Source organism: Ctenopharyngodon idella, chromosome 3, assembly GCF_019924925.1.
Source record: "Ctenopharyngodon idella isolate HZGC_01 chromosome 3, HZGC01, whole genome shotgun sequence".
NCBI classification, from domain to species: domain Eukaryota; kingdom Metazoa; phylum Chordata; class Actinopteri; order Cypriniformes; family Xenocyprididae; genus Ctenopharyngodon; species Ctenopharyngodon idella.
The window spans coordinates 9,494,909-9,520,832 of NC_067222.1; the positions used below are offsets into that span (position 1 = coordinate 9,494,909).

A 25,924-nucleotide genomic window follows, 5' to 3' on the forward strand; every position below is an offset into this window, starting at 1 on the left:
CATACAGTATCACTGCTAAACCAGTGATAAAGCAGTACAAATTTACATGTTTTAAGTTTCATTTTTATTAATATCAATGTTTTGTTTGTTTTGAAAGCTTTTACTGCTAATGTGGAAAGAATGAATCAAATATTTCATATTCTCAAAGAATGAAGCCTAATTCCTTGATGGCTTATGTGAAGATTTTCTACAAATCTAAGGAGATTTTTAGACTTATGATTCTCTGAGTTCCTCTGTAAAACTTTAGATATCAGAAGTGTCACTTGGTCACTACATCCTTTTTTCCTGTTGTTGAACACATGGTATCTCTGATCATATTTCTGAATGAGTTTCTTCAGTGGTTCAATGTCATTGATGAATTCTTTTATAGTCATGTTTTCATCCTGTAATTCGTCTCCTCTGGTGAAGAGAATCCAGGCTTCTCTTTGATTTGAAAGCTTCTCTTCCCAGTATTGTGTTTCCTGATGCACTTTTCCCAATGCCTGTTCTTCCCAACAAGACCAAATTTAAACAAGGATTTGGTATCACATTTTTTCCCTCCATTTTTATTCCACAGCCTGTAAAGACATAACATCAACATGGTATAAGAAAAAAATAATACATCCCAGGTACAAATAGTGTACTTGAATGCACTAAAAATACTTAAATACAAGCAAGTACATTTGTAGTACATTCTATATTTTGGTACTAAATAAAAGTGTGAAAGTTATACACTATAAATACACTAATTAAAAGTGTATTTCTACTTCAGTTGTACTTCACTGCACTTGAAAAATTATACTATAATAAAGTATACTACCACAAAAATATACAGAGGAGTTTTATAGTGTATTATTAAAAGTGTGCTTTGAATGCTTTAAAAATTAGTTCAATATTAATAGACTTTTACATAGTAATCTTAAATTTAAATTAAATGGATTTTATTAAAAATATATTACTAAAGTGCTAGTTATAACTACATTTTTCCAAATGTGGTGCTTAATTACATTTAATATAAATGCACTAATTAGCACTAACACTTAAATCGATTTTAAGTGTACTCAAATAAAGTAAACCAAATATACAGAAGTGTTTTATAAGTGCATTTCTTAAAAGTGTGCTATGAACGCTTTATATAACATTATAGTGAGTTTTTATATATTAACTGTCACTAAGTTCTTTTAATGGATTTTCATGAAAAATAGAGTGAGTAATGTATTAATTACAAGTAAAAAACCATAAATATATACTTAACTACATCATATAAAGAGAATATTATAGCAATACATTTGAAATAAAATATGTAATGTATAAAAATATGTGGGCAATACATTATAAATACATTTTGTATATATTTATCATATATTATTCTTATATTTTAAATAATCCATAAGTGTACTTTCTATGTCTGATGTATATATTTAAAAGTGTATGAAAGATGTGTTCAAGCGTCCAAGTGGTAATTATTTATTTATTTTTTTAATACAGAGATAGTATGTTAAAAACACATTTTAGTTCATATTCATGGTGTCTCAAAATAGCACAGTTGAGTACACTAGATGTTCTTAACTTTTAGTATATTAAGTACAAAATAAGTGTATCAGTAGGTGATTGTTACGAGTTTACAGATGTTAAATGGAATGAACGCAACATTTAGGTGAGATGCAGCTGTTGCAGTGTGAGGAAGAGCAGACCAGACAACAAGGGTTGCAAAAATAACCCGATCTTTATTGACATGGGTGGGAAAATGGACGATACAAGAGAAACAAACTCAAAAGTAAGAAAAAAAACGAGGGTGTCGCCAAACAAAAGAAATAATCAAAACAAAACCCCATTAACTAGCGCCCACGCCCCTAAACTAACTACCAAAAATAAAATGTAGAAACAAAACCGAAAACTTCGGCGTATACGACGCCTTAACTAAACTTACTACATAAATAACCAAAAGTACAATGAAGGCGAACACCCCCCCCACACTAACTAACAAATCGAGCCGTCACTCACTACAGTTGTCAAGAAGGTTGAGATTAACACCGAGTAGGGTTGTACATAACAAAGGGATCATTATTTGCCAATTAAGACCGAATCAAGTGGTTAACAGATAACGACTTCACACCAGCATACGAATGCGCACATACAATGAATACGTGAAACTTGTATCACGCTCTAACTCCATCAGATTAACTATTACACGAATGCATCAAACAACTCACAGAGTACTGTCTTAGTAAACCACAGACTAAGTGAACGGCTCAAAGACACGTAGATTGGCTGAGTGCTTCTGGCTCGACAAAGGTGAGTGAGGTCCGAAGCCCAAACGCTCACTGCAGATGGACGCCGCCAAAAGCCCTTTAAACAATCAGCAACCCGCAGATTGGCAGAACGCTGGTCGTGACGTCAGAGCGTCATGACATCAAGATGATTGCTGGTCTTCCGGTCCAATAAGATCAACCTAAAACAACTCAATGGATAGATAACATAAGAGAGGGAGGAAACAACAAAATAAAATACAAAACATACGTGGAACATAACAGTGATTGTAAATCAGAATCAGAGCAGAACTATTTACTATTTAATCTATTTAAACAAAATAAGTGCACGAAAATAGAGCACTTTAAGTACATTATGGAAGTGTACTAAGTGTTCTGAAATATCCATCAGTGGCCAATTTTCCACACCACAAATTGACACGCAGATCTTAACAGCTAGCACACATATTCTTCTCTCCTCCTCTCCGGTCTCTGAGGCAAAAGTCTCCGAACTCATCCATTCCGATAACACGACTACTTGTCTGCTTGATCCTATCCCAACTCATCTCCCTTAAGCCACCTCTTCTTTAATTGTACCTGCACTCACTCATATCATCAACACCTCTCTTCACACTGGAAACTTTCCCACAGCATTTAAGCAGGCTTGGATAACCCACTGCTTAAGAAACCCCACTGTAAATCCAGCACTTCTAGAAATCTTCTAGAAAATCCCTTCTTCCATTCATTGCTTAAACACTCGAAAGAGTCGTGTTTAACCAACTCTCTACCTTTATCTTGACTGTTCTCTGTGGTGGAGTGATCCGTCTATTTCAACCTGAGCTGATGAGTCTTTAGCCATGTTCAAGAAACTGCCGACCCATTAATACTAACACGTACTGCACTATATCTATTAAAAAAATACTGACTACGTGGTCTATACTAGACTAACTTGGACTAGTCACAACACTTGCATTGTTATCATATTGTTGGTTTGATTACTTCTATTGTTGTCCTCATTTGCTCATCTGCTAAATGATTAAATGTAAAAATAATAATAATATACTTTTCCTGTGGAACACTGAAGCTCGACATTTTGACCTTGTTTGTTTTACAATCACAATGTTTAAAGTCATAATGAAATCAAAATTGACCCTATTTACTTTGTTAGTGCATATTACAGTTATAGTATTATATTATTATAGTATTGTGGTGAGCAACAGAAAAAAATAGTTTGTCGTGGTAATCTTTAATCAAAATCTGAAAAGACTTCCAATCGGGTCTGGAATGGCGTTCCTTCTCTGATGACGTCAGTTTGACGGCTTGGGTTGAAAACGCTTAATCCACTCCCCTCCAACCGTTAGTCTGCTATGAGCGAGAGATGAAGAGGAGGAGCGCTAAATAAAACCCTGCCCTCTATTCAATATTCCGTTTCACTTGGAAATACGTCACAACACTGGAGAAATGTTGTTTGCAACTTCCGGTTCAAGGAGACTTTAAATGTTTGAATTTTTAAATGTTCGAATTTTACATTTTTTTTTTTTTTTAACTTTGTAATGTTAAATGTTGCAGTTTTGCTGTTTAGAGAATACAAATAAAACACTACTATAAAATAATAAAACTGCTGTAGAATTTAAATGTAAAATTCAATTTGTTTTGTAATTTTTCTAGCTCTAATGATTAAGACAAACTGATTTTCTGGTCATTACCTTGTGAGAGTAAATGTGTCTCTAGTGAATGAATTTTCTTCTTCATCTCTTCATATTTCATCAGTTTTTTCATCTGTGCCTCCAGAAATGTCTCTGTGGAGAAAAACTCTCCTCTGTTTTCTTCCAGCATCTTCTCAATGTTCTCCATCAATGTGGACACTTGTGTGTTGGGACCAAAGAAATGATGTCGTCCTCCAAATCTCTCAATGACAGACTGTGTTTCTTCATTGAGTTCTGCTGTCTGATGCTCTGAACTCTGCATTATGAGGATCATCATGTGTTTGTTGATTCTGGAGCTGAAGATCTTCTGGATCTCCTCCATTTCTGCTTTATCTTCATTATTAAGTGGAGCATCAGGAATAATGAGGAGGAAAACATGAACTCCAGGATCACAGAGAGACACACAGCGGAGAGTCTGACGCATCACTTCCTCCTCTGAGAGACGAGTGTTGAACAGAGCTGGAAGATCCACCAGACTGATCTGACGTCCATGAAGCTCCACGTGTTTCTTCTCTCTTATAAGTTTTGATACAGAGTTCTTCAGTGTTTCATCACTTCCACACAGCACCAAGTTCAGCTTCTGTTGTCTAGGGTCACTGACACCTCCTTAAACACAGAAACATGTGTTACTACAACATATTTAGATACTGATTATTTTAAAGGTGCCCTAGAATTGAAAATTGAATTTACCTCGGCATAGTTAAATAATTAGAGTTCTGTACATGGAAATGACATACAGTGAGTCTCAAACACCATTGTTTCCTCCTTCTTATGTAAATTTGATTTGTGCAAAAGACCTCTGAAAAACAGGCGAATCTCAACTTAACACCGACTGTGACACAACAGTCGGGATCATTAATATGTACGCCCCTAAATTTTGCATATGCCAGCCCATGTTCAAGGCATTAGACAAGCCAGTATTAACGTCTGGATCAGCACAGCCAAATCAACAGACTTTATGCAGGTAAGCAAGCAAGGACAATAACGAAAAATGGCAGATGGAGTGATAATAACTGACATGATCCATGATATCATGATATTTTTAGTGATATTTGTAAATTGTCTTTCTAAATGTTTCGTTAGCATGTTGCTAATGTACTGTTAAATGTGGTTAAAGTTACCATTGTTTCTTACTCCACGGCCGTTTATGAGCGCTATTTATTCGTATTAAACATTTAACATTTTAAAGTTAAACATTTAAAATACTTACAGTCTACACAACAGTCTCCGTGCTCACAGCATCACAGACATTAATATTTTAAGGATTTATAAAAGATCAATCACTGTGTGGCCATCTGGGATTTTGGTATAGAGATAAAGGTTATGATTATAAATTTTTTGGAAGTATTACACCACATCGTGTGTGTATATTAGCACCATTTGTTTTCTTGTGGTATGAGATAGAGCATTTGGACCCGGAAGCGCTGCCACGTGACGTCAGACTTAACAACCGAATAGAGTTGCGAGCTGGGGGCGGGGAGCGCGAGCATTTAAAGAGGACACGCGCTGAATCGGCGCATTTTTAATTATGCCCCAAAATAGGCAGTTAAAAAATTGAATAATAAAAAATCTATGGGGTATTTTGAGCTGAAACTTCATAGACACATTCAGGGGACACCTTAAACTTATATTACATCTTGTGAAAAAGACTTCTAGGGCACCTTTAAATTTCATTTATATTGAATCAACTGGAAGTCTGTCAGTTAATACTGTAGATTTCTGTTTTATGCTCATGATCATGCTTTACTTAATCTTAAAAGAAATTATGAATCAAACAAACTTACAGCCTTACTTATAAGCTTGTATGTTTAATATTTTAACTCAAATGTAGTATGTGCTTTGATATAAAACAGATCAATCCTGATACATGCTGTGATTCACAACACACAATGATCGATTATGACTGAATCTTTGTGTTTGTCCAGTGTCTGTCTCTGACGCTTCACATGATCACTTGTGTGTAAAAAGCAGATGATTATTTTGGAAATGGACAGTAATGAATGGGTGTTTCTGAAACCACTGGTGAGTTTTGAGCATCTCTTATCTGTCAGTCAGCACAAATTTTATTGATTTCATATTTAGCTAAATCAATCAGGTCTATATAAAGTTGACAGATTTGAGAGGAATCCTGTAAAGTTGCTGTATTCATTGTCTTTGTTTTTCAGTTGTTCAGTTGTTGAACACTAACAGTTTTATGTCTTCTGTACACACTAAATACTGCTATATTGCAAATAAATCTTATTTTCTTATATGAGTTTCCTCACCATCAGGATCTTCCTCTGTTCTGAGTGAAGCAAAAGATCTGCTCTGATCTTCATCCACCAGTGTTTCTTCTGCATCATAATCACATGTGAGAAAATCTTCATTGTTTTCTCTGAGTATCTTCTCTAATTGTTGAGATACTCCAGAGAACTGTCTCTTTATTTCATTATCAAGCTGAACATGTCCTCCTCCACACTCTGCAGTGAATTGTTGAATTAATTCATTAGTTTTCACAGATGCTCCTTCATCAGTTTCTTCATCAGTTGTGATCACGATGGTGCATTTAATCGCCTCGTCACTGAATTCTTTTAGCACATATTTCACTCTTCTCATGTCCTCCTCAGTGAAGTCATTATACTGCAGTACGAGTATGAACACATGAGGTCCTGGATCAGACAGATACACACACTCTCTCACTGTCTGTGTGATCTGATGATCTGAGATGTTTGTCTGGAGCAGCTGAGGACTGTTGATGACCATCACATGTCTGTCCTTCAATCTTCCTCCGACTCTCTCTACAACATCTGGAGGAGCTTCACTGTCAAACGCTGCTCGTCCCAACAGGAAGTTTCCCACTTCACTGTTTTCTGACACGCTCTTCCCCAGAAGAACAATCCTCAGATCACTCACTGAAACACACAACATGTGTGATATTTACAATATAACACATAAATCTTTCAATGCATCAACATCACCAACAGAAATAGAAACACAGCCTTGTTTTAAAGGGACCAGGTTTGTCCACAATTACCACATGCTGTTAATCAATGTTCATCTATGTAAAGACTTACTGTGGGGTGGTCTCTCTCTTTGCTCTGTCTTCTCCTGTGAGCAGAACTGCGAACAACAGCTGCAGAAACAAAAACACTTACATTTGACTCTTGAAAATGACACAGTAACTAATAACAACTACAAAATACAAGAACAAGTTTTTAAAAAATCAGATTTAATGATTCTCTAAATGAGTTTTTAATGTTGTGGCAGTAAATGTACAGTAAAGACAGGGACAGGCATTATCAGACTCAAACCAGGTAAAACAGTGTAATACTGTAAGGTTTAATGACAAGGTATAATTAAATAATCTTTATTAAACAGCCACGAGTCATCAACATTAACACTAGCAGGATGAGCTGTCTTTTTTCTTCTTCTTTTTTTCCCTCAAATATAGCAACAAACATGAATCTTAAACAAAACCTAAATCTTTTACATGATGAATAAATCTAGAAGACCAACATTGGTATATGCACAAAACATTTTCAGTGTTTTATCAAGTATGAAGCACATAATTTCAGTACTTAGTAGTTTATCAATTTCAGGTATTCATAAACTCTAACCTCTGCTCTCTCTGCTGGACATGATGATATTCTGTTCTTTCTTCAGTCTTCAGTCCATCATCTTCTCTGACTGCTGACGTCTGTCTCTTCATCATCCTGACAGAGATTACACTCATTTTACTTCATTAGCACACACTAATGAGATCATATTTCCACACTGAGTGCAACATTAGTTTTAATATGATAATACTTTAATATGCTGTTGTTTCTGTATGGGAGTTGGTTTTCTCCAAATCACACATTAAATAAATCACTGATCAAAACTAAATGATTGTTTTTGGATGCTGGTGAATCTGAGCATCTGATCACACTGATTTTCTCAAAACAAAACAAGAACTGTTTGAGAAATTTAGCAGCATGCACAATTTTAATAAAGGTGTATGCAATAATGATAAAATCTGTACGTTCACACTTCATAACAACTACATTTAATTGCACACTTTGCACTTAAGATATACAGAATCTTAGACACACAATCTTGTAGCAAACATGAAAGTGAACCCATCTACTTCTACAGCTCATACAGTTACAATTACACTCATAATTAATCTAAATTCATAATTTTGTGTTGTACATTATATTTACATATTATACTATGTTCCATAAAGTGTGTTTTTAAAGTAAAAGTGATACCTGCATTTCGAGGTTTGTCATTCCCTTCATGAAAGCAGGAAGAAACCTGTGTGGGCGGAGTCAGTGATGTCACACTTTTACCTGCACAGGAAGATTCCAATGAATGTGATGAACATGAACATGTGATATTCTGCTCATAAATAATAAAAAAACAGCAGATTATTGAAGATATACATTTGACATAAAAGATAGATATATGACAAAAAAGATAGAATATTATAGGATATTTCACAAAATTAGTGTTTTTACTGTATTTTCATCAAATAAATGCAGCTTTAGTGAATCTTCTTTCAAAAACTTACAGACCCCAATGGTTTGAATGGTGTGTATATCATTTTTAAAAATGCATAATTTAAGGTAGAAATACATATTGTATTTTCACTTAATCATTTTTTAAAAAATCATAAAAGTTAAATTGAAAACTGAACAAATGTAACATTTGAAGTTGAAACACAAACTTGATTATTTAATTAGTATCACAGAAACAGAGCTGTTTCATAAGAGCTGTCATCCACTCGAGCAGGACTGAAGAAACAGCACTGAAAAAAACATACAGTGGAAAAAAACATTTAGAGAAAAAGATTTTAAAAAAACATGTCATAAAACAGTGATCAAACTGTTCTCTCGAGGTGAGTGTCTCATTATTACTGCACAAAATATATACTTATTAAAATATTGATACAAAGGAGGAAGGAATCAAAACTTATCTGGGATCTCCTCCTGTGGAGTGTACTTTCTTAAAAGTTTAATTTTTTTCAAAGTTAGATTTTAAGAATGAATGAATAATAATGAATCAAATATTTATGTATTTATGGTAGTTTTTGTCATAATATCTATTTCTTGTCCCTTATTAAGGAATAAAAAACACAATAAAGGATACTGAAACAGAGCTGAATTCATTAAAGTGATCAAAATGAAACACAATGTCAGTGTAATGAAGTACACATGAGGAGAAAATGGAGGAAAAATTATGTTGCGGTATTTGAAACCCTGAACGTATGGCCAGTCCATCACATGGCATTGGTCAGAACAGGATCTGAATAATAAAATAACACTATTGTGGGCAAGTAATTTAGTGTTTTTTAGATTAATTTAGTAATTTAGATTTTACAATGTTTTTTCAATTTTTTTTCCAGACGATCCAATCAAATCATCTCCCATTAAACAAAAATTCTAAGAGTAAAACTTCAGGATGGTATTATAGAAAATAAAAATAAAGCATTAATATAGTCGTTAGAGTCTCATCTTTGGACTTTCAGAAGTATCAGTGAATGACAGTCTGGTTAATTTTTCAGTTTTTCAGGTTCTTCTTGATACTCTTTCATCATCTCTGTGAGCTCCAGAACATGCTGCAGTTTTCTTCATCTCCTCTATTTCCTCTTCATGTTTCTGTTTCATTTCTTCTCTCTGTTTCTCTTCTCTTTCTCTTCTCGCTCTCATTTCAGATCTTCGATCCTTTTCTTCCATCTGTTTCTCTCTTCTTCTCTTATTTCATCTTCTCGTTTTCTTCTCTCACACTCTTTTTTTCTCTCTCACACCAGTCGTTCATAATATCTTTCCATTTTAGTTTTCTTTTCTTCATATTCTTCTAGAAGCGGATTTGTGAGGTCAGGCAGTGATGTTGGTGAGAAGGCCTGGCTCACAGTCTCCGTTCTAATTCATTCCAAAGGTTTTCTGTCAGGTTGAGGTCAGGACTCTGTATAGGCCAGTCAAGTTCCTCCACACCAAACTCGCTCATCCATGTCTTTATGGACCTTGCTTTGTGCACTGGTGTGCAGTCATGTTGGAACAGGAAGGGGCCATCCCCAAAGTTGGGAGCATGAAATTGTTCAAAATGTCTTGGTATGCTGAATCATTAAGAGTTCCTTTCACTGGAACTAAGGGGTCAAGCCCAACCCCTGAAAAACAACCCCACACCATAATCCTCCCACTACCAAACTTTACACTTGGCACAATGCAGTCAGGCAGTACGGTACAACGGGGCAAAAGACGCCTTTGATTTTATTTTTCTCTAAACCACTAGATGGCACAAACTTGATGGCACAAAACACAAAACTTGCCGCAGCACTTTACTAAATATCGCTTTTCGAAAGCATGTGCAAATTTGTCTGATCTTTGACGCGATCGCAGGCAGCAACTCAAAGTTGATTCTGAGGTAGTTTGATCTAATATTTGATGTTTTTAAAAATGTTGTTGATTTAAGTAGCAAATGAGAATCCATTAAATTAATGTTTGTATTTTCAGACAAAAGTCTTCTTAATGATTTTCAGTTTTGTTCAAGGTAATTAAAGCAACAATTTTTCAATAACGAAGAATATGTAAAAGTATGGTATTTGGGGTAAAAAGAGCACCTGCTGTTGGGGCAAAAGGCACAATAAATAACATGGTAATGAATAGCTGGGTAAATGGTTAGATTTACTTAGCAAATATCATATATAAAATTGTGTATCCATCTTAGAGATAATACCTATATTTGTAATGAAACAATCTTCAAAATATGATATTAATCATATAATAAAATATAATTTATTGTTACTACTGTAAATCTATATTAAACAGGCTATTATGGGATCTCCTTCAATGCTTTCAGAATCTTTACTTTTTAAAATCTTTAAAATATGATATGAGAGAAGCAGCCAAGCAACAGGAGGATCTACATACTGTAAGTGTTTTTGTGTTATTTGTAGTTTGATTTTAGTGCTGTGTTGTTGCTAGGAAAGTTTGTTTACTGTATTCACGTGGCAAGTCGCGTTTGTTCTCGTTTCGCTCTGAGTCAGCAGGCGTGGCCTGCTGAACTAATTAACATTGTATCAAGTGGGTATAAAACTATGTAGTATACCGCGACAGCTCGTGTGAAGCCCTCATCGTGTGAAGACCGAAGAGTGTAAAGACCAGCGACTCTAACTGCGCGACTCCACCGAGCAAGGACACCGACAAGGCACTTGAGTATTGCTCTTTTCTTTTTCCTTCTTTCCTTCCTCTTTTATACAGTCTGTTCTTGTCTGTCTATCTTGCGACCTGGTTTAGATATGTGCTTCCAAATTCCCACTATTATTCACACTCGTAAATCGCGTGCCACACGTTGGAGGCAGTACAATCAAAACAACCTGCATATTTTACCCATGTCATCTAGTACATTACTTTCAATTTCTATTGGTCTCTGGAATTGTCAATCTGCTGTAAACAAAGCAGACTTCATTACATCTATTGCTACTCATTCAGGTCTCCATCTCATGGCTCTGACTGAGACATGGATCAAACCAGAGGACACTGCCACACCGGCAACCCTCTCCTCTAATTTCACTTTCTCTCACACCCCACGCCAGATTGGGAGGGGTGGTGGTACTGGTCTGCTTATGTCCAATGAATGGAAGTTCAATCCTCTACCAGCTCTCTGTGACAATAGCTCATTTGAATCACATGCAGTTACCATCACCTACCCTGCTAAAATCCATATTGTAGTGCTTTATCGTCCCCCAGGTCAGCTAGGTAACTTCTTGGAGGAGTTAGATGTGTTACTATCATCCTTCCCTGAGGATGATACTCCTCTGCTAGTACTTGGAGATTTCAACATCCATCTAGACAAACCTCAGGCTGCTGACTTCCGCACTCGGCTTGCCTCATTTGATCTCAAGCGAGTGTCTACTACAGCTACCCACAAATCAGGTAAGCAATTGGACCTCATCTACACACGCTGCTCCTCCACTGATAATACTCTGGTCACTCCACTACACACCTCTGACCATTTCCTCATCACTTTTAATCTCAACCTGACCCCTAACTCAACACACACTCCACCACATGTTACTTTTCGGTGAAACCTACGCTCGCTCTCACCCTCCGACCTATCCTCTTTGGTCTCATCCACACTTCCTCCCCCTAATCAGTTCTCATCTCTGGACACTAACAATGCTACTGACACTCTTTGCACCACGCTAACATCTTGCTTAGATGTCTTCTGCCCCCTTTCATCCAGACCAGCCCGCGCCACCCCCTCTGCCCCCTGGCTGTCTGATGTTCTCCGTGAACATCGGTCTAGACTCAGGGCTGCAGAGAGGAAGTGGCGCAAATCTAAAGATCCTACTGATCTTAGCTTCTATCAGTCACTCCTTTCTTCTTTCTCTACTAATGTCTCCAATTCTAAAACCACGTACTATCACAATAAAATTAACAATTCTACTGATTCCCACACACTTTTCAAAACTTTCTCTTCTTTTCTCTGCCCTCCTCCCCTCCCTCCCACATCAGCTCTTACTGCTGATGACTTTGCCACATTCTTCACACATAAAATAACAACCATCAGCAGCCAATTCTCCACACCACATACTAACAATAACATCTTAATGGAAAACACACAAATTCTCCCCTCCTTCTCTTTGCTCTCTAAGGCAGATGTCTCCAAACTCATCCTTTCCAATCGCCCTACTACTGGTCCGCTTGACCCTATCCCCACTCATCTTCTTCAGGCCATCTCCTCCTCAATTGTACCTGCACTCACTCACATGATCAATTCTTCTCTTCACACTGGTACATTTCCCACAGCTTTTAAGCAGGCTAGGATTACACCACTGCTTAAAAAACCCACTCTGAATCCAGCACTTTTAGAAAACTATAGACCGGTATCCCTTCTTCCATTCATTGCGAAGACACTTGAGAGAGTTGTGTTCAACCAACTGTCTACTTATCTCACACAGAACAACCTCCTTGACAACAACCAGTCTGGCTTCAAGAGTGGCCACTCAACTGAGACTGCCCTGCTCTCAGTCACTGAAGCCCTGAGATTGGCACGAGCAACTTCACAATCATCAGTACTCATCTTACTGGATCTGCCTGCTGCTTTTGACACAGTTAACCACCAGATCCTCCTGTCAACCCTCAGGTCGAAGGGCATCTCAGGAACTGCACTCCAGTGGTTCAAAGCTTACCTCTCAGGTAGGTCCTTCAGGGTATCTTGGAGAGGTGAGGTGTCCAAGTCACATCATCTTGCTACTGGGGTACCTCAGGGCTCAGTGCTTGGACCACTTCTCTTCTCCATCTACATGTCATCACTAGAATCTGTCATTCAGGAACATGGTTTTTCCTATCACTGTTATGCTGATGACACACGACTCTACCTCTCATTCAAACCAGATGATCCGACAGTTGCTGGTCGCATCGCAGCCTGCCTGACAGTCATTTCTGCCTGGATGAAGGACCACCATCTGCAACTCAACCTTGCAAAAACGGAACTGCTTGTGGTCGGTGCCAACCCAACACTTCTTAATGACCTTTCCATTCAACTTGGGTCGTCAACCATAACTCCTTCCAGGACGGCCAGGAACCTCGGAGTGGTGATGGATGATTGTTTAAGCTTCACAAATCACATCGCTACAACGGCCCGGTCCTGCAGATTTGCCCTGTACAACATTAGGAAGATTAGACCCTTCCTATCTGAGCTTTCCACACAAATTCTTGTCCAAACTCTTGTTCTATCCAGACTGGACTATTGTACTGCTCTCTTGGCAGGCCTTCCAGCATGCACTTACAAGCCTCTTCAACTGATCCAGAATGCTGCAGCAAGACTGGTCTTTAACGAACCGAAGAGAGCGCATGTTACACCTCTCTTCATCAGTTTGCATTGGCTGCCAATAGCTGCTCGCATCCAATTCAAGGCTCTAATGTTTGCCTACAGAACATCCACTGGCTCTGCACCACTATACCTAAACTCACTACTTCAGACTTACGCGCCCTCCAGAAGCTTGCGTTCTGCAAGTGAACGGTGTCTTGTGGTGCTATCCCAAAGGGGCACAAAATCACTCTCACGGACCTTCTCCTGGTCTGTTCCTGGTTGGTGGAATGACCTACCATGCTCTATCCGAGCAGCTGAGTCTTTAGCCATTTTCAAAAAACTGCTAAAAACATATCTTTTTTGTCAACACTTGACCCAGTAATATAGCACTTTTTTTATTTATATTTTACTTTTCGTTTTTCTATTTTTTATTCTTTCTTCATATATTTGCGTACATATTTAAAAAAAAAAAAAAAAAAAAAAAAACCTAACCTAGCTACGAGCACTTTACTGATGAAACTGTGACTTGACACAACATTTACATACTGTTGTACTCATGTTGATTTGGTTGCTTCTACTATTCTCATTTGTAAGTCGCTTTGGAGAAAAGCGTCTGCTAAATGACTAAATGTAAATGTAAATGTAAAATAATTTTGCTTCTGTATTTTTAAAATCTATTTTTATATTTACATAGGCCTATTTTAATGACAGTATATTTATTGAATAAAAATGAATTCTTTTTTTAATCAAAATAAACAGAAAATAGTACAAACTTTGCTAAAGTGATTCTTTTGAACAAGTATTAACCTAGACATTTTTAAAAACATATTATTTTAGCTAAAGTATTTATGAATACTGTGTGCTTTTGTGTGGGGCATCTTTTTTTTTTTTTTTTTTTTTTTTAACAATTTTATGTTTCTTTCATATAAGATTCATAATTTTTCATGAAAAGCTATGCATTTTTTCTTGTTTTCCTACCTGCCAGTGAAACTGTGCTGTTACTGAACTGAATCAACATTGAACTGAATTGAGTTGATAATAATGACTCTTTTAGAGCTGCTTTACCGAATCTGTTTGTCTCATAACTGAAGAACTTAAGTGTAAAATTATTAATGTTATTGTCCTGTTTATTACAGTGAATCTGCTTTGAATCAGTCTGTACTGAATAAAGCGCTGTAGAAATAAAGCTGACTGATGATTCTGGTTCGTTCAGCATGTGTTGTGATGTGTTTAGTGAGAGTGTCTGCACAGATGAAGGTGTTTGTGTAACTGGATAACAGATGCTGTTTCTCATCTTAACGCAGTCAGATCTTCTGCTCTTGTGCTGTCTATGTAGGGAGTGAAGCAGCTCACTGGGATCTCAAGCAGAACTAGAGAGGTAATGACTAGTTAAATCTGTCATCAATTCAATTACTTTCCAGTGTTGATGTTTGTTGAGTGTCCAGCAGATGGCACAAACTGATGAAGTGAAACAGGTGAGACGCGTTCATTCATACAGAGGCTTCATCAGTCTGATCACGTGAACGTTATTACACCTGTACAGCATCTGGGAGGTTATATTTCTGACCAGTGCTCGCTTGTATCGTACCAGAACTTTTTCTTGCGAACAGGTGTTGTGCCGAATTCGGTAGCGACTTCAACGAGGGGGTAATAATTTGGCAGACCCCCGAAAAAAAATTGTGATTAGCTCCGTAATCTGTACACGATTTAATGATGGGTTCAGTCGCCTTTAACAGAATAATAACACAACCCAGTAGTCGGAGGTCCGCATAGTGACTGATGACTCGATGATCGAGTGGGCGGGGCTTCTTTAGTTAAGGTGCGTTCAGACAGGTGTGTTAATGAGAAAAGCTCTACTGGCTTTCTAGAAAAAAGATGATTTAAAAACTGACTTAAAAGACTATTGTCGACATGTTAAGACAAACATGCGATCCTCTGTGCTTCTACTACTCGTAGGGATTTCTCTCGCATTTGCAGGTCAATCGTTTATTTTGGGTTTAGATGTAGATTAATTTTACTTTTGACGTTTAAAAACTAACGCACAGAACTTCCGGTTTGGACAGAACGGAGCTTATCTACTGTTTTTATCTATTTGCATTTATTTTTAACGTTGTAAGTAACTTTCATCATTAAATAACTGTTTATTTACTGTGATCAATATCATATTTATGTGACCAAGTGTGTATTTAAGCAATAAAGACCCATATCGTTCGTCTGCTGGTATTTTTAGGCTACTTTCATTTTTGTGAACACAGTTGTTCAATAACCTGTCAACATGTCGGACAAATTAAAATGCTGAACAAAATTACATTTGTAGCAGTTTTGCACATTGACAGTCTGAGATATGGGAGTTTTGTGTGTATCTTTGGATAGTTTACTAAATAAAACACTCTTGACATCACAATTGTATTGCATTACGGTATTTTAACCCCACAGTTTTTACTTAAAACAATCCTCATTAAAATGAACAATTATTCAGTTATTTGTAATATACAGTGTCATTGTAAAAAATAGTTTTAATGGAGATAGCTACTTTTTGATAGTTAGCTTACGTTACAACTTACTGCTTTTTCACAAGGGTAGTTTGAATGTAGCCTAATTAGTTTTACTTGTAGCTTGTCAAACCAGTTTCAGAGCAGATTCCCCAACAGTGTTCAGGCGTTGATTGTAAAGAATGCCTGTCAAAAATGCTGGTAACTTATTTTTTCTCTCTCTCTCTCTCTCTCTCTCTCAAAAACACTGGTGGTGAAAGTATGTGTTGTAGCTGTATATCTTTCTGTGTTTATTAAAGGTTCTTGGTTATTTGTTCTTTCAGTGTCACACATTTCTCTTTTGGAAATGCTACACACTCGCTGTGACGGGGATTGACATGTAAATCATAAATATTACACTTCTAAAAACTGGGCAGGTTCCTTGAGAGTGAACCTTGTTTGTGCTCCTTCTATAATGCAGAAGAAGAATCAGTCATTTATCATTCTCCTTGAATCTCTTTGGTCAAAAATTACCATGCTGTTTAAAAAAAGCAAAACAACAAAACATGTCTCAGAATATCTTGTGTGTGAAAAAGCACACACAAAAAAACCTTTCTAATTATGTTGTTGTTATGATAGAAAAGCTGCATTCATTGGCAAAATAGTAATATTAGTAGTGTTATACAAGCTGTGTTTCGAATAATAATTACTCTAGCAAATGTTAGATTTGGTGAGAATAACACTAACAACGTCAAATCAAAACAAAAGTTGTCCACGTCAGGATAATTAACAGTTCCAAGCTTGACATATTATTGAAATATTGAAAGTTTATCATAACATTTATTTAACAATGCCATAAGGATTTTATATCAACATTTTTGACACCAAAGAAATCTCATAATTCTTGTCACAGTAAACTACTAGCCTAAATAAATAAAACTCAAATTCACTGCAGACAAGTGAACAGTTAGTCATGAAATAAGAATAATAAGCTAATTACAAGCAATAGGACACAACAAAACCTACAGGAGAACAAATAAATAATAAATGCTGTCAGCTTAGGCATTGTATAAATTAATCAAATGTATAAAAACACGCATAGTCTTCATTGTGTAAATAAATATATATTTACTCATATTAAAGTTACAAAAGTGGAATAGTTGAGCAGTAAGAGACTTTTTTCTCTCTTTTGTTGTTTGATTAATATTAATCACAGACAGCAGGAAAATTAGACCGCTGTCACTTTAAGAGCTGCCCGGATCCATTATACTGTAACACGTGCGTTTAAATGACTGTGGCTGCGTCTCAATGTGCATACTATCCACCCTAAATAGTATGTGACGTTAGTGATATTCAATACTATTTAGGGTGGATAGTATGCACAATGGGATGCAGGGTGTGGCTATATCTGAAATCGCCCCCCTCATTCACTACTCCCTACATTAGTCTACTAATATAGTTCACTTGAAGGAGTGACTAAAAACGTGTGAGTGAATTCGGACTCTGAGTGTGCCAGAAGGGCTGCAGCATTTGTGCTGTTTAATAATCATTTGAAACTTGTCAAACTAGCAGCTCCAGTAGTAAGATGCAAGGATTTATCTTGAACTCTGTCATGGAAATTATGAATAAACCTTAGATAAACAATTAAATAATCAATTAAAAATTAACTGTATGATATTGCACTGTTTACCGCAGATAAGCGTTTGTAAATGAGTGATTGGATGGATGATTCAGCTTCAGGCGCCATCTTCTGGCGAGATACAGGAATTAATTCGGCGCGTGACTCTCACAGTGCATTATTGGCATTCTCTAGCCATTGAGCATTCATCAGTTGTACACTCAGTTTTGCGGTGCATTGTAGGATTGAATGAGTGCACTCGATAACGTTCATCCACTTTTGATCCTGTCCCAAATGGCACCCTAAACACTCTTCCTACGAGTCCGCACTTTTGTGACGTAACACCGCTTTGACTGTCGCGAAGAATTCTGGCACGGAGCTCGCACCAGTGTGCATCATGGGTGCATATTGACTGCGGAGGGGGCGCTCACGAGCACCCTTCTGAAGCCTAAAATTGACAAATGGGACACCCTACGGTCTCGTGGATGTAACGATCAGGGGCACGCGGCAGCCATTGTAAGTCCACAAGACCGAAAGTGCATAGAAGTGTGCCATTTGGGACAGGGCCATGGTTTGGGACACCACTACAAATGGCTGTTTCCTCAAATAGTGCCTTATTCAAGGGTAAAGGGGGCAATTTCAGACACAGCGATTTCGGATACTTGCAAAAATGGGCATTTTGACACATACAAATATGTATATTTAACCGTTCAAGGCCAATAAATCGGCAAATATAACTCCGTTCTAAACTCACACTCTGAGCAGTGGATGTGTCTGAGTCTCTCAGACAGCATTCAGAAACAGTCTCTTGTGCATTTGGAGATATTGCGCATATTGTCTGTCACTTGGTTTAAACCACGTTGCTTAAAAATGCATGCAATTTCGCCGAAAGGTGACAAGTTTGCATTCCTGTTTACAGTACTGTATATAAGCTAATTGTGACCCATTTATTATGGCTGATTTCTGTCCACAGGAAAACACTCTCTAAAATATTTCTACACTTCTGTGTCTGGAGACGAGAAGTTCGCTGCAACTGGTCTGGTCGATGACGTTCAGTTTATGTACTTTGACATCAACACAAAGAAAGCTTCACCAAAAACAGAATGGATGAGAGAGAACGAAGAATCAGATTTCTGGGACAGTCAGACATAGTCATTGATTGATCAACATCACTGGATTTTAAACACCATCTGGACAAAGTCAGCAGGTACGGTGGACACACTATCACGAGTACATTAACACATAATATCTGGCTTCTGATAACATGACCAGAATAAATAATAAAATGAAAAATCATGAATTTAGCGCATGTTGTTGAATAAAATGTTACATTTACACATGTGGTTAAAATGTGTGGATGTCGCGTTTCGCCTCAGATAACGATTGTAAGTTTATTTTAGAGCTGCGTGTGTAACACCTGCTGTTCAAACCACCCGCTCTAAGTGGGACTCAAACCCGGGTCTCTGGCATGGGAGTTGGGTAATTTTAGGTTTAAGAGTGGGTATTTATTCTGGGTTAGAGATCGCAAACCAAAACTGGACCAATCAGCTCTGAGCAAAGTGACATATATCTGACACAATAAAGCCACACTCCCTGTATCTCTCGCTTCAAACTGCAGCAGTGTTTATTCCTGCCTTGAAAATGTGTTTCAGTTCATGATATTTCTTCATAATGATCTTTTCATCTTCTATAAAGAAGTGAAGTGTGCCGACCCTCATGAGAAGTCAATCAAACTGATGCTTTTCCATGTTCCTTGTGATTGGCTGTTTGCCTCACAAACTCTGGATCAAACCTGAGTCGACAGAGAATGTTTATACAGAGCGCAGTGCAACAGCTGATCCTGATCTAAACCAGGTTGAGTTTGTCTGGTTCTGTCAACTCTAAACCTACTCTGAAACTCAAGAGTTTGTTCAACTAGTTTCATTGAACAGGCCTCAGAAGAATGAATGCTATCGCATGCAGGTAATACACTCGCTCAGGCAATCTCTCTCTCTCTCTCTCTCTCTCTCTCTCTCATAATCCTCTACTCTACTACACAATACAATAAGCTTCAATGAAGCGACTCAACGTTCCTTTGTTACTAGTTCTGAAATGACGTTTTAGAATTAGTAACTGTAAGATTATTTTAATCTCTGTTTATTATCCCTAGTCGTGCCTCATTCTCAGTTTGTCTTTTTCACTCATTGAATGCATAGGCCTATGGGAAAAGAGTCAAGAACATGAAGCCAATCCGTTCACAAAACCTTCTCCCAATCTTACTTCTGTACATGGCTTTTATACATGTTCAAGGGGTGGTGTAGCAACTGTGAGACTATACTTTCATGATATAGGAATGTGGTACATATAGAAAAACAAGTCTAAATACGATCAACTTCTGGTCAAGTACCCCTGCCTTCCTGGTGATCCAAGAAAACCCTTCCGTACTTGCAATACAAAAGGCAGGGACCATTTCTTGGCTCCTTTCCAAGAAACATACACACATATACATAGTGTACATTAAAACCAGATGTGTGATGAAACAATAACAACTCTTCTTTGTTCTACCTTTGCAACCTTAAAGACCAGGAGAAAGAAATCAGGGAGAAACAGGGAAAGAAAAGTCAGGCTGATAAGATTATCTTACAGTAACGGAGGTTTGGGCTCAACTGTTAAACTGTCAACTTGAGATTTGAATCTGTGGCGGAAGGAAGTAGTTCCTCACAAAAGAGGGTTTTTCAAGACTATCCGTTGTTTATTTACACACTTGTGCCTTCGAACTGTTGCATAAACACAATGTCACGCTCGTTTGCTTGCGTAGAGTGTATGTTGTTCATATCCTTCATATCATCCTGTCTCCTCAGGTGAGCACACATACCAGATAACCTACGGCTGTGAATGGAACGATGATACTGGGAAAACAAATGCATTCCGTCAATATGGATATGATGGAGAGGATTTCCTGTTTCTGGATTTGAAGAGGGATGAATGGATATCTCCAATGAAGCAAGGATTCAGCATTCAAGAGAGGTGTAACAATGAAACCATCCGTCTTGTGCACTGGAAACACTACCTTGAAATTGATTGTATCGACACTTTGAAGAAGCTCCTGCAGCTTGGAAAGAGCAGCCTGGAGAAAACAGGTACATGATTATTATCAATTAGTGCATAAAAATGACACTTTAAAATCAGTCAGAGCTATAGAAATATAATATAAAGTGTATATATATATATATATATATATATATATATTAGATATAATATGTGTGTGTGTAAATATGAAGATACATATTAATGATGATACATGAAACTTCTCGTAATTTGCACATTGATAGCATGCAAATATTTTAGACCATTTGTGCTGAATTTTTCAATGTTAATGAAATCAATATTGATCTAAAAGTTGCATTGTATTTATTTCATTTTTATTAAGTATTGTTATCAGATTTAAAATGTTTGATATAATGGTAAAATAAGTGACTTCAAGGCTGTGTTCAGACTGCAGGCAAAACTGGATTTTTCCTCAAATCAGATCTTTTCAGGCAGTCTGTCAGCACTAGTGATCAAATAAGATTTGGATAATATCTAGATATGCAAAAAAAATAACCTTAAGATTACAGTCGCTCTCTCTGTCTCTCTCAGTCTCTCCTCAGGTGTCTCTGTTACAGAAGAACTCCTCCTCTCCAGTGTTGTGTCACGTCACAGTCTTTTATCCCAGTGATATTACAGTCACCTGGATGAGAAACGGACGAGAGCTGTATAAGAATGTGAAGGTTGGTAAACTTCTTCCCAATGAGGACGGCACCTTCCAGAAGACTGTGACCCTCCAGACTGAACCTGATGAGTGGAGGAAGAATGAGTTCAGCTGTGTGGTGAAACACCAGAACAAAACCATCAGAAAGACTCTGACAGAGAATGAAATCAGGACTAATAATGGTAAGAGACTCTGTACAAGTAGAAGCCAATGAATGTTTACTCAAACCACTGTCAGAGAGACCAGAAGATACCAATGAACCGCTGCGTCACAATGCAGACACAAGTATGAGCTCGTAACTCCTATTGTTTCCACACTGCACTGGTTACTGTTAAATATAGCATTGATTTTAAAATTCTACTATTTGTTTATAAAGCCCTCAATAATTCGACCCCTCAGTACCTGAATAACCTGCTTCATCCGTACACTCCTTCTAGAGGTTCGAGATCCTGTGATCTCTGTCTACTTACTGTTAAAAAATGAAGCGATCGCACCTTTACAACTGCAGGTGTGAAACTCTGGAACAGTCTTCCTCTTCACATTAGATTTGCTCCCTCCGTTTCTGCTTTTAAATCTGCTATAAAGACATATTTATTCTCTCTTGCGTTCAATACTCCTTGATCATTGATGTGATTGTTTTATTACTGCTGTGTGTTCCTTCCTTTTGGTAGTCTATCTATTTATCTATTTATTTATTTATTTATTTATTTATTTTCCTGTACAGCACTTTGGTCAACCTTGGTTGTTTTTAAATGTGCTTTATAAATAAATATTGTATTGTATAATTAGTTTTTGTGTCTTCAGAATTTTTAGTCAAGAAGGTGTCAACCACTTATTAACATTGAATCTTTCAGCAATCTGATGTATGTTTTCTATAAACAGAAACAGCTGCTCCGGTTGACATGACTGTTGTTGTTGTTTCTGCGGTGATTCTGTCGCTGTTGCTCATCATTGCTGTCATCGGGTATTTGGTATATCAGAGGAAACTGAAGTCAGGTGAGAAAGAGTAATGCTTCATGATTATTATCTTAGTACTGATAGTCATATTATGTAGTAGTATTTGAATTAGTAGGACAGAACCAGTTTCTTTTTTAATTGTTCATAAATCCTCTCCTACATAAATGTCCCTTAAAGGGTTAGTTCACCCAAATATAAAAATCTGTCATTAATTACTCACCCTCATGTCGTTCCACACCCGCAAGACCTTCATTCATCTTCAGAACACAAATTAAGATATTTTTGATGAAATCTGAGAGCTATCTGACTCCTCCATAGACAGCAATATAATCAACACTTTTTTAAGGTCCAGAAAGGCACTAAAGACATCGTTAAAACAGTCGACGTGACTGCAGTGGCTCAACCTTAATGTTATGAAGAGACAAGAATACTTTTTGTGTGCAAAAACAAAATATCTTCTGTTCTATGTCATTCTCATACACTCTTTATGTCCAGCGCTTTCAGGTTCTGCGTCAAAATGCTGGCTCAGTTTTGGCCGTTTTTCAGGATATGTTCCTGCTAAACGTGAGTACCCTGTAATCTGTGTTTGGTGTAAAGATATCAGAGGTGGACGAGCTGTCTCTACACAATAAATGATCATATTTATATATTTCAACTTAAAATGTTTTGGTAATGTAAAATAATTTCTGACATGAAATAAATAAAGATTATAGCATTATACAATGAATCATTGTACAATTAATAGTTCTGTAAACATTGTATGAATAAGATCTCTGCAAATCCAAAACAAAATTCTGGAATGAGCCGGAATGACATTTTAAAAGTTGATTTTCTGTTGCAGCGTCTTCCAGTGACTCTGAAAGATCAAGTCATTCATCAATAGTGGCGTGAGACGTGAGTTACTGTTTATTGATCACTGCAGCCGTCTGGAGCAGACGAGGTGAAGCTGATTTAATGTGTGATTTTGATCATTTCAGGAGATCAGACGGATGATCGAGGAGAATCATCAGATCTCACTCATATATCTACTCTCATCTTCAGTTTTCCTCATTCATCACATCATTTATTCACTTTATGAATATCAGTGTATTGTTTTTAATTTTTTATCTTTGTCTTTTTCTTGGATATATTTTTTTAACAAATTACCTTTTATTATAAGGTGTACATAATATGTATATAAATGTATCTAACAGGGTGACTGAGGGCCTTTCATAACAGTGATTATTCATTTAGCCTCGCTGTCAATATGTGCTTATATTTTACTGTTTATTGATATACAGTGGGTACGGAAAGTATTCAGACCCCCTTAAGTTTTTCACTCTTTGTTATATTGCAGCCATTTGCTAAAATCATTTAAGTTCATTTTTTTTTCCTCATTAATGTACACACAGCACCCCATATTGACAGAAAAACACAGAATTGTTGACATTTTTGCAGATTTATTAAAAAAGAAAAACTGAAATATCACATGGTCCTAAGTATTCAGACCCTTTGCTGTGACACTCATATATTTAACTCAGGTGCTGTCCATTTCTTCTGATCATCCTTGAGATGGTTCTACACCTTCATTTGAGTCCAGCTGTGTTTGATTATACTGATTGGACTTGATTAGGAAAGCCACACACCTGTCTATATAAGACCTTACAGCTCACAGTGCATGTCAGAGCAAATGAGAATCATGAGGTCAAAGGAACTGCCTGAAGAGCTCAGAGACAGAATTGTGGCAAGGCACAGATCTGGCCAAGGTTACAAAAAAGTTTCTGCTGCACTTAAGGTTCCTAAGAGCACAGTGGCCTCCATAATCCTTAAATGGAAGACGTTTGGGACGACCAGAACCCTTCCTAGAGCTGGCCGTCCGGCCAAACTGAGCTATCGGGGGAGAAGAGCCTTGGTGAGAGAGGTAAAGAAGAACCCAAAGATCACTGTGGCTGAGCTCCAGAGATGCAGTTGGGAGATGGGAGAAAGTTGTAGAAAGTCAACCATCACTGCAGCCCTCCACCAGTCGGGGCTTTATGGCAGAGTGGCCCGACGGAAGCCTCTCCTCAGTGCAAGACACATGAAAAAAACACCTGAAGGACTCCAAGATGGTGAGAAATAAGATTCTCTGGTCTGATGAGACCAAGATAGAACTTTTTGGCCTTAATTCTAAGCGGTATGTGTGGAGAAAACCAGGCACTGCTCATCACCTGTCCAATACAGTCCCAACAGTGAAGCATGGTGGTGGCAGCATCATGCTGTGGGGGTGTTTTTCAGCTGCAGGGACAGGACGACTGGTTGCAATCGAGGGAAAGATGAATGCGGCCAAGTACAGGGATATCCTGGACGAAAACCTTCTCCAGAGTGCTCAGGACCTCAGACTGGGCCGAAGGTTTACCTTCCAACAAGACAATGACCCTAAGCACACAGCTAAAATAACGAAGGAGTGGCTTCACAACAACTCCGTGACTGTTCTTGAATGGCCCAGCCAGAGCCCTGACTTAAACCCAATTGAGCATCTCTGGAGAGACCTAAAAATGGCTGTCCACCAACGTTTACCATCCAACCTGACAGAACTGGAGAGGATCTGCAAGGAGGAATGGCAGAGGATCCCCAAATCCAGGTGTGAAAAACTTGTTGCATCTTTCCCAAAAAGACTCATGGCTGTATTAGGTCAAAAGGGTGCTTCTACTAAATACTGAGCAAAGGGTCTGAATACTTAGGACCATGTGATATTTCAGTTTTTCTTTTTTAATAAATCTGCAAAAATGTCAACAATTCTGTGTTTTTCTGTCAATATGGGGTGCTGTGTGTACATTAATGAGGAAAAAAAATGAACTTAAATGATTTTAGCAAATGGCTGCAATATAACAAAGAGTAAAAAATTTAAGGGGGTCTGAATACTTTCCGTACCCACTGTATTTGTTTATTGATATTCCGCTTCAATATACATCTTTTGAGTGATTTATAATCAAGTAATTAATCAATATGTATCCTTCCAAATAAATGATTTGAATGACTTCTTCAACTTATGTTAAAGCATTTTTTTTCCTTTTCATCTTCAAACACTAGCGAATAATGATGAATATTGTCTGTACCTCTCTCTGAGAGAAAACGTCTCAGGTTACAGATGTAACCCTGGTTCCCTGAGTAGGGAACGAGACGCTGCGTATAACGCATTGGGAACCTTCTGCGTGTTTGCGTCATTGAAGCACTCATGTATCTAACCAATCGCGTAGCGAGACGTCAGAGGCGGGTGACGTCACGGACCAGGAAACTATAAAGCATACCCGGATGCAGAGATCGCCAGCTTCTGGGATAAGTCTGAAGCAAGCACTCGCAAGTATGCTGGGGGTACGGCAGGAGACGCAGCGTCTCGTTCCCTACTCAGGGAACCAGGGTTACATCTGTAACCTGAGACGTTCCCTTTCGTGGGAACTGTCGACGCTGCGTATAACGCA

General features: G+C 37.6%; 3 protein-coding genes across 11 annotated transcripts in view; 1 reads left to right on the forward strand and 2 right to left on the reverse strand.

Moving 5' to 3' along the window:
- LOC127509865 (putative leucine-rich repeat-containing protein DDB_G0290503) overlaps window positions 1-25,924 on the reverse strand; it is a 427,110-nt gene that overhangs the window by 282,260 nt on the left and 118,926 nt on the right. The window lies entirely within an intron of this gene.
- Window positions 1-25,924, forward strand: part of LOC127509969 (DLA class I histocompatibility antigen, A9/A9 alpha chain-like) — a 421,940-nt gene that overhangs the window by 260,733 nt on the left and 135,283 nt on the right. Inside the window, exons 4-9 of one of the 8 annotated variants that reach the window (XM_051889403.1) lie at window positions 20,807-20,919; window positions 21,419-21,712; window positions 22,413-22,526; window positions 23,034-23,051; window positions 23,329-23,381; window positions 23,465-23,603. The exons of 2 other annotated variants lie outside the window; for them this stretch is intronic. In XM_051889403.1, coding sequence (XP_051745363.1) covers window positions 20,807-20,919; window positions 21,419-21,712; window positions 22,413-22,526; window positions 23,034-23,051; window positions 23,329-23,378 — 589 coding nt within the window. In that variant the 3' untranslated portion in view covers window positions 23,379-23,381; window positions 23,465-23,603. Of the gene's footprint in view, window positions 1-20,806; window positions 20,920-21,418; window positions 21,713-22,412; window positions 22,527-23,033; window positions 23,052-23,328; window positions 23,382-23,464; window positions 23,604-25,924 lie in introns of those variants that run through there. 5 more of the 8 variants (XM_051889402.1, XM_051889401.1, XM_051889404.1 and 2 more) reach the window with 5 other exon arrangements.
- Window positions 1,687-6,830, reverse strand: LOC127509968 (GTPase IMAP family member 4). Its single transcript, XM_051889392.1, has 2 exons — window positions 6,199-6,830; window positions 1,687-4,540 (listed from the first exon to the last, which is right to left on the reverse strand). The coding sequence occupies exons 1-2, from the start codon at window positions 6,674-6,676 to the stop codon at window positions 3,906-3,908; spliced, it is 1,113 nt and encodes a 370-aa protein (XP_051745352.1). The 5' UTR covers window positions 6,677-6,830; the 3' UTR covers window positions 1,687-3,905.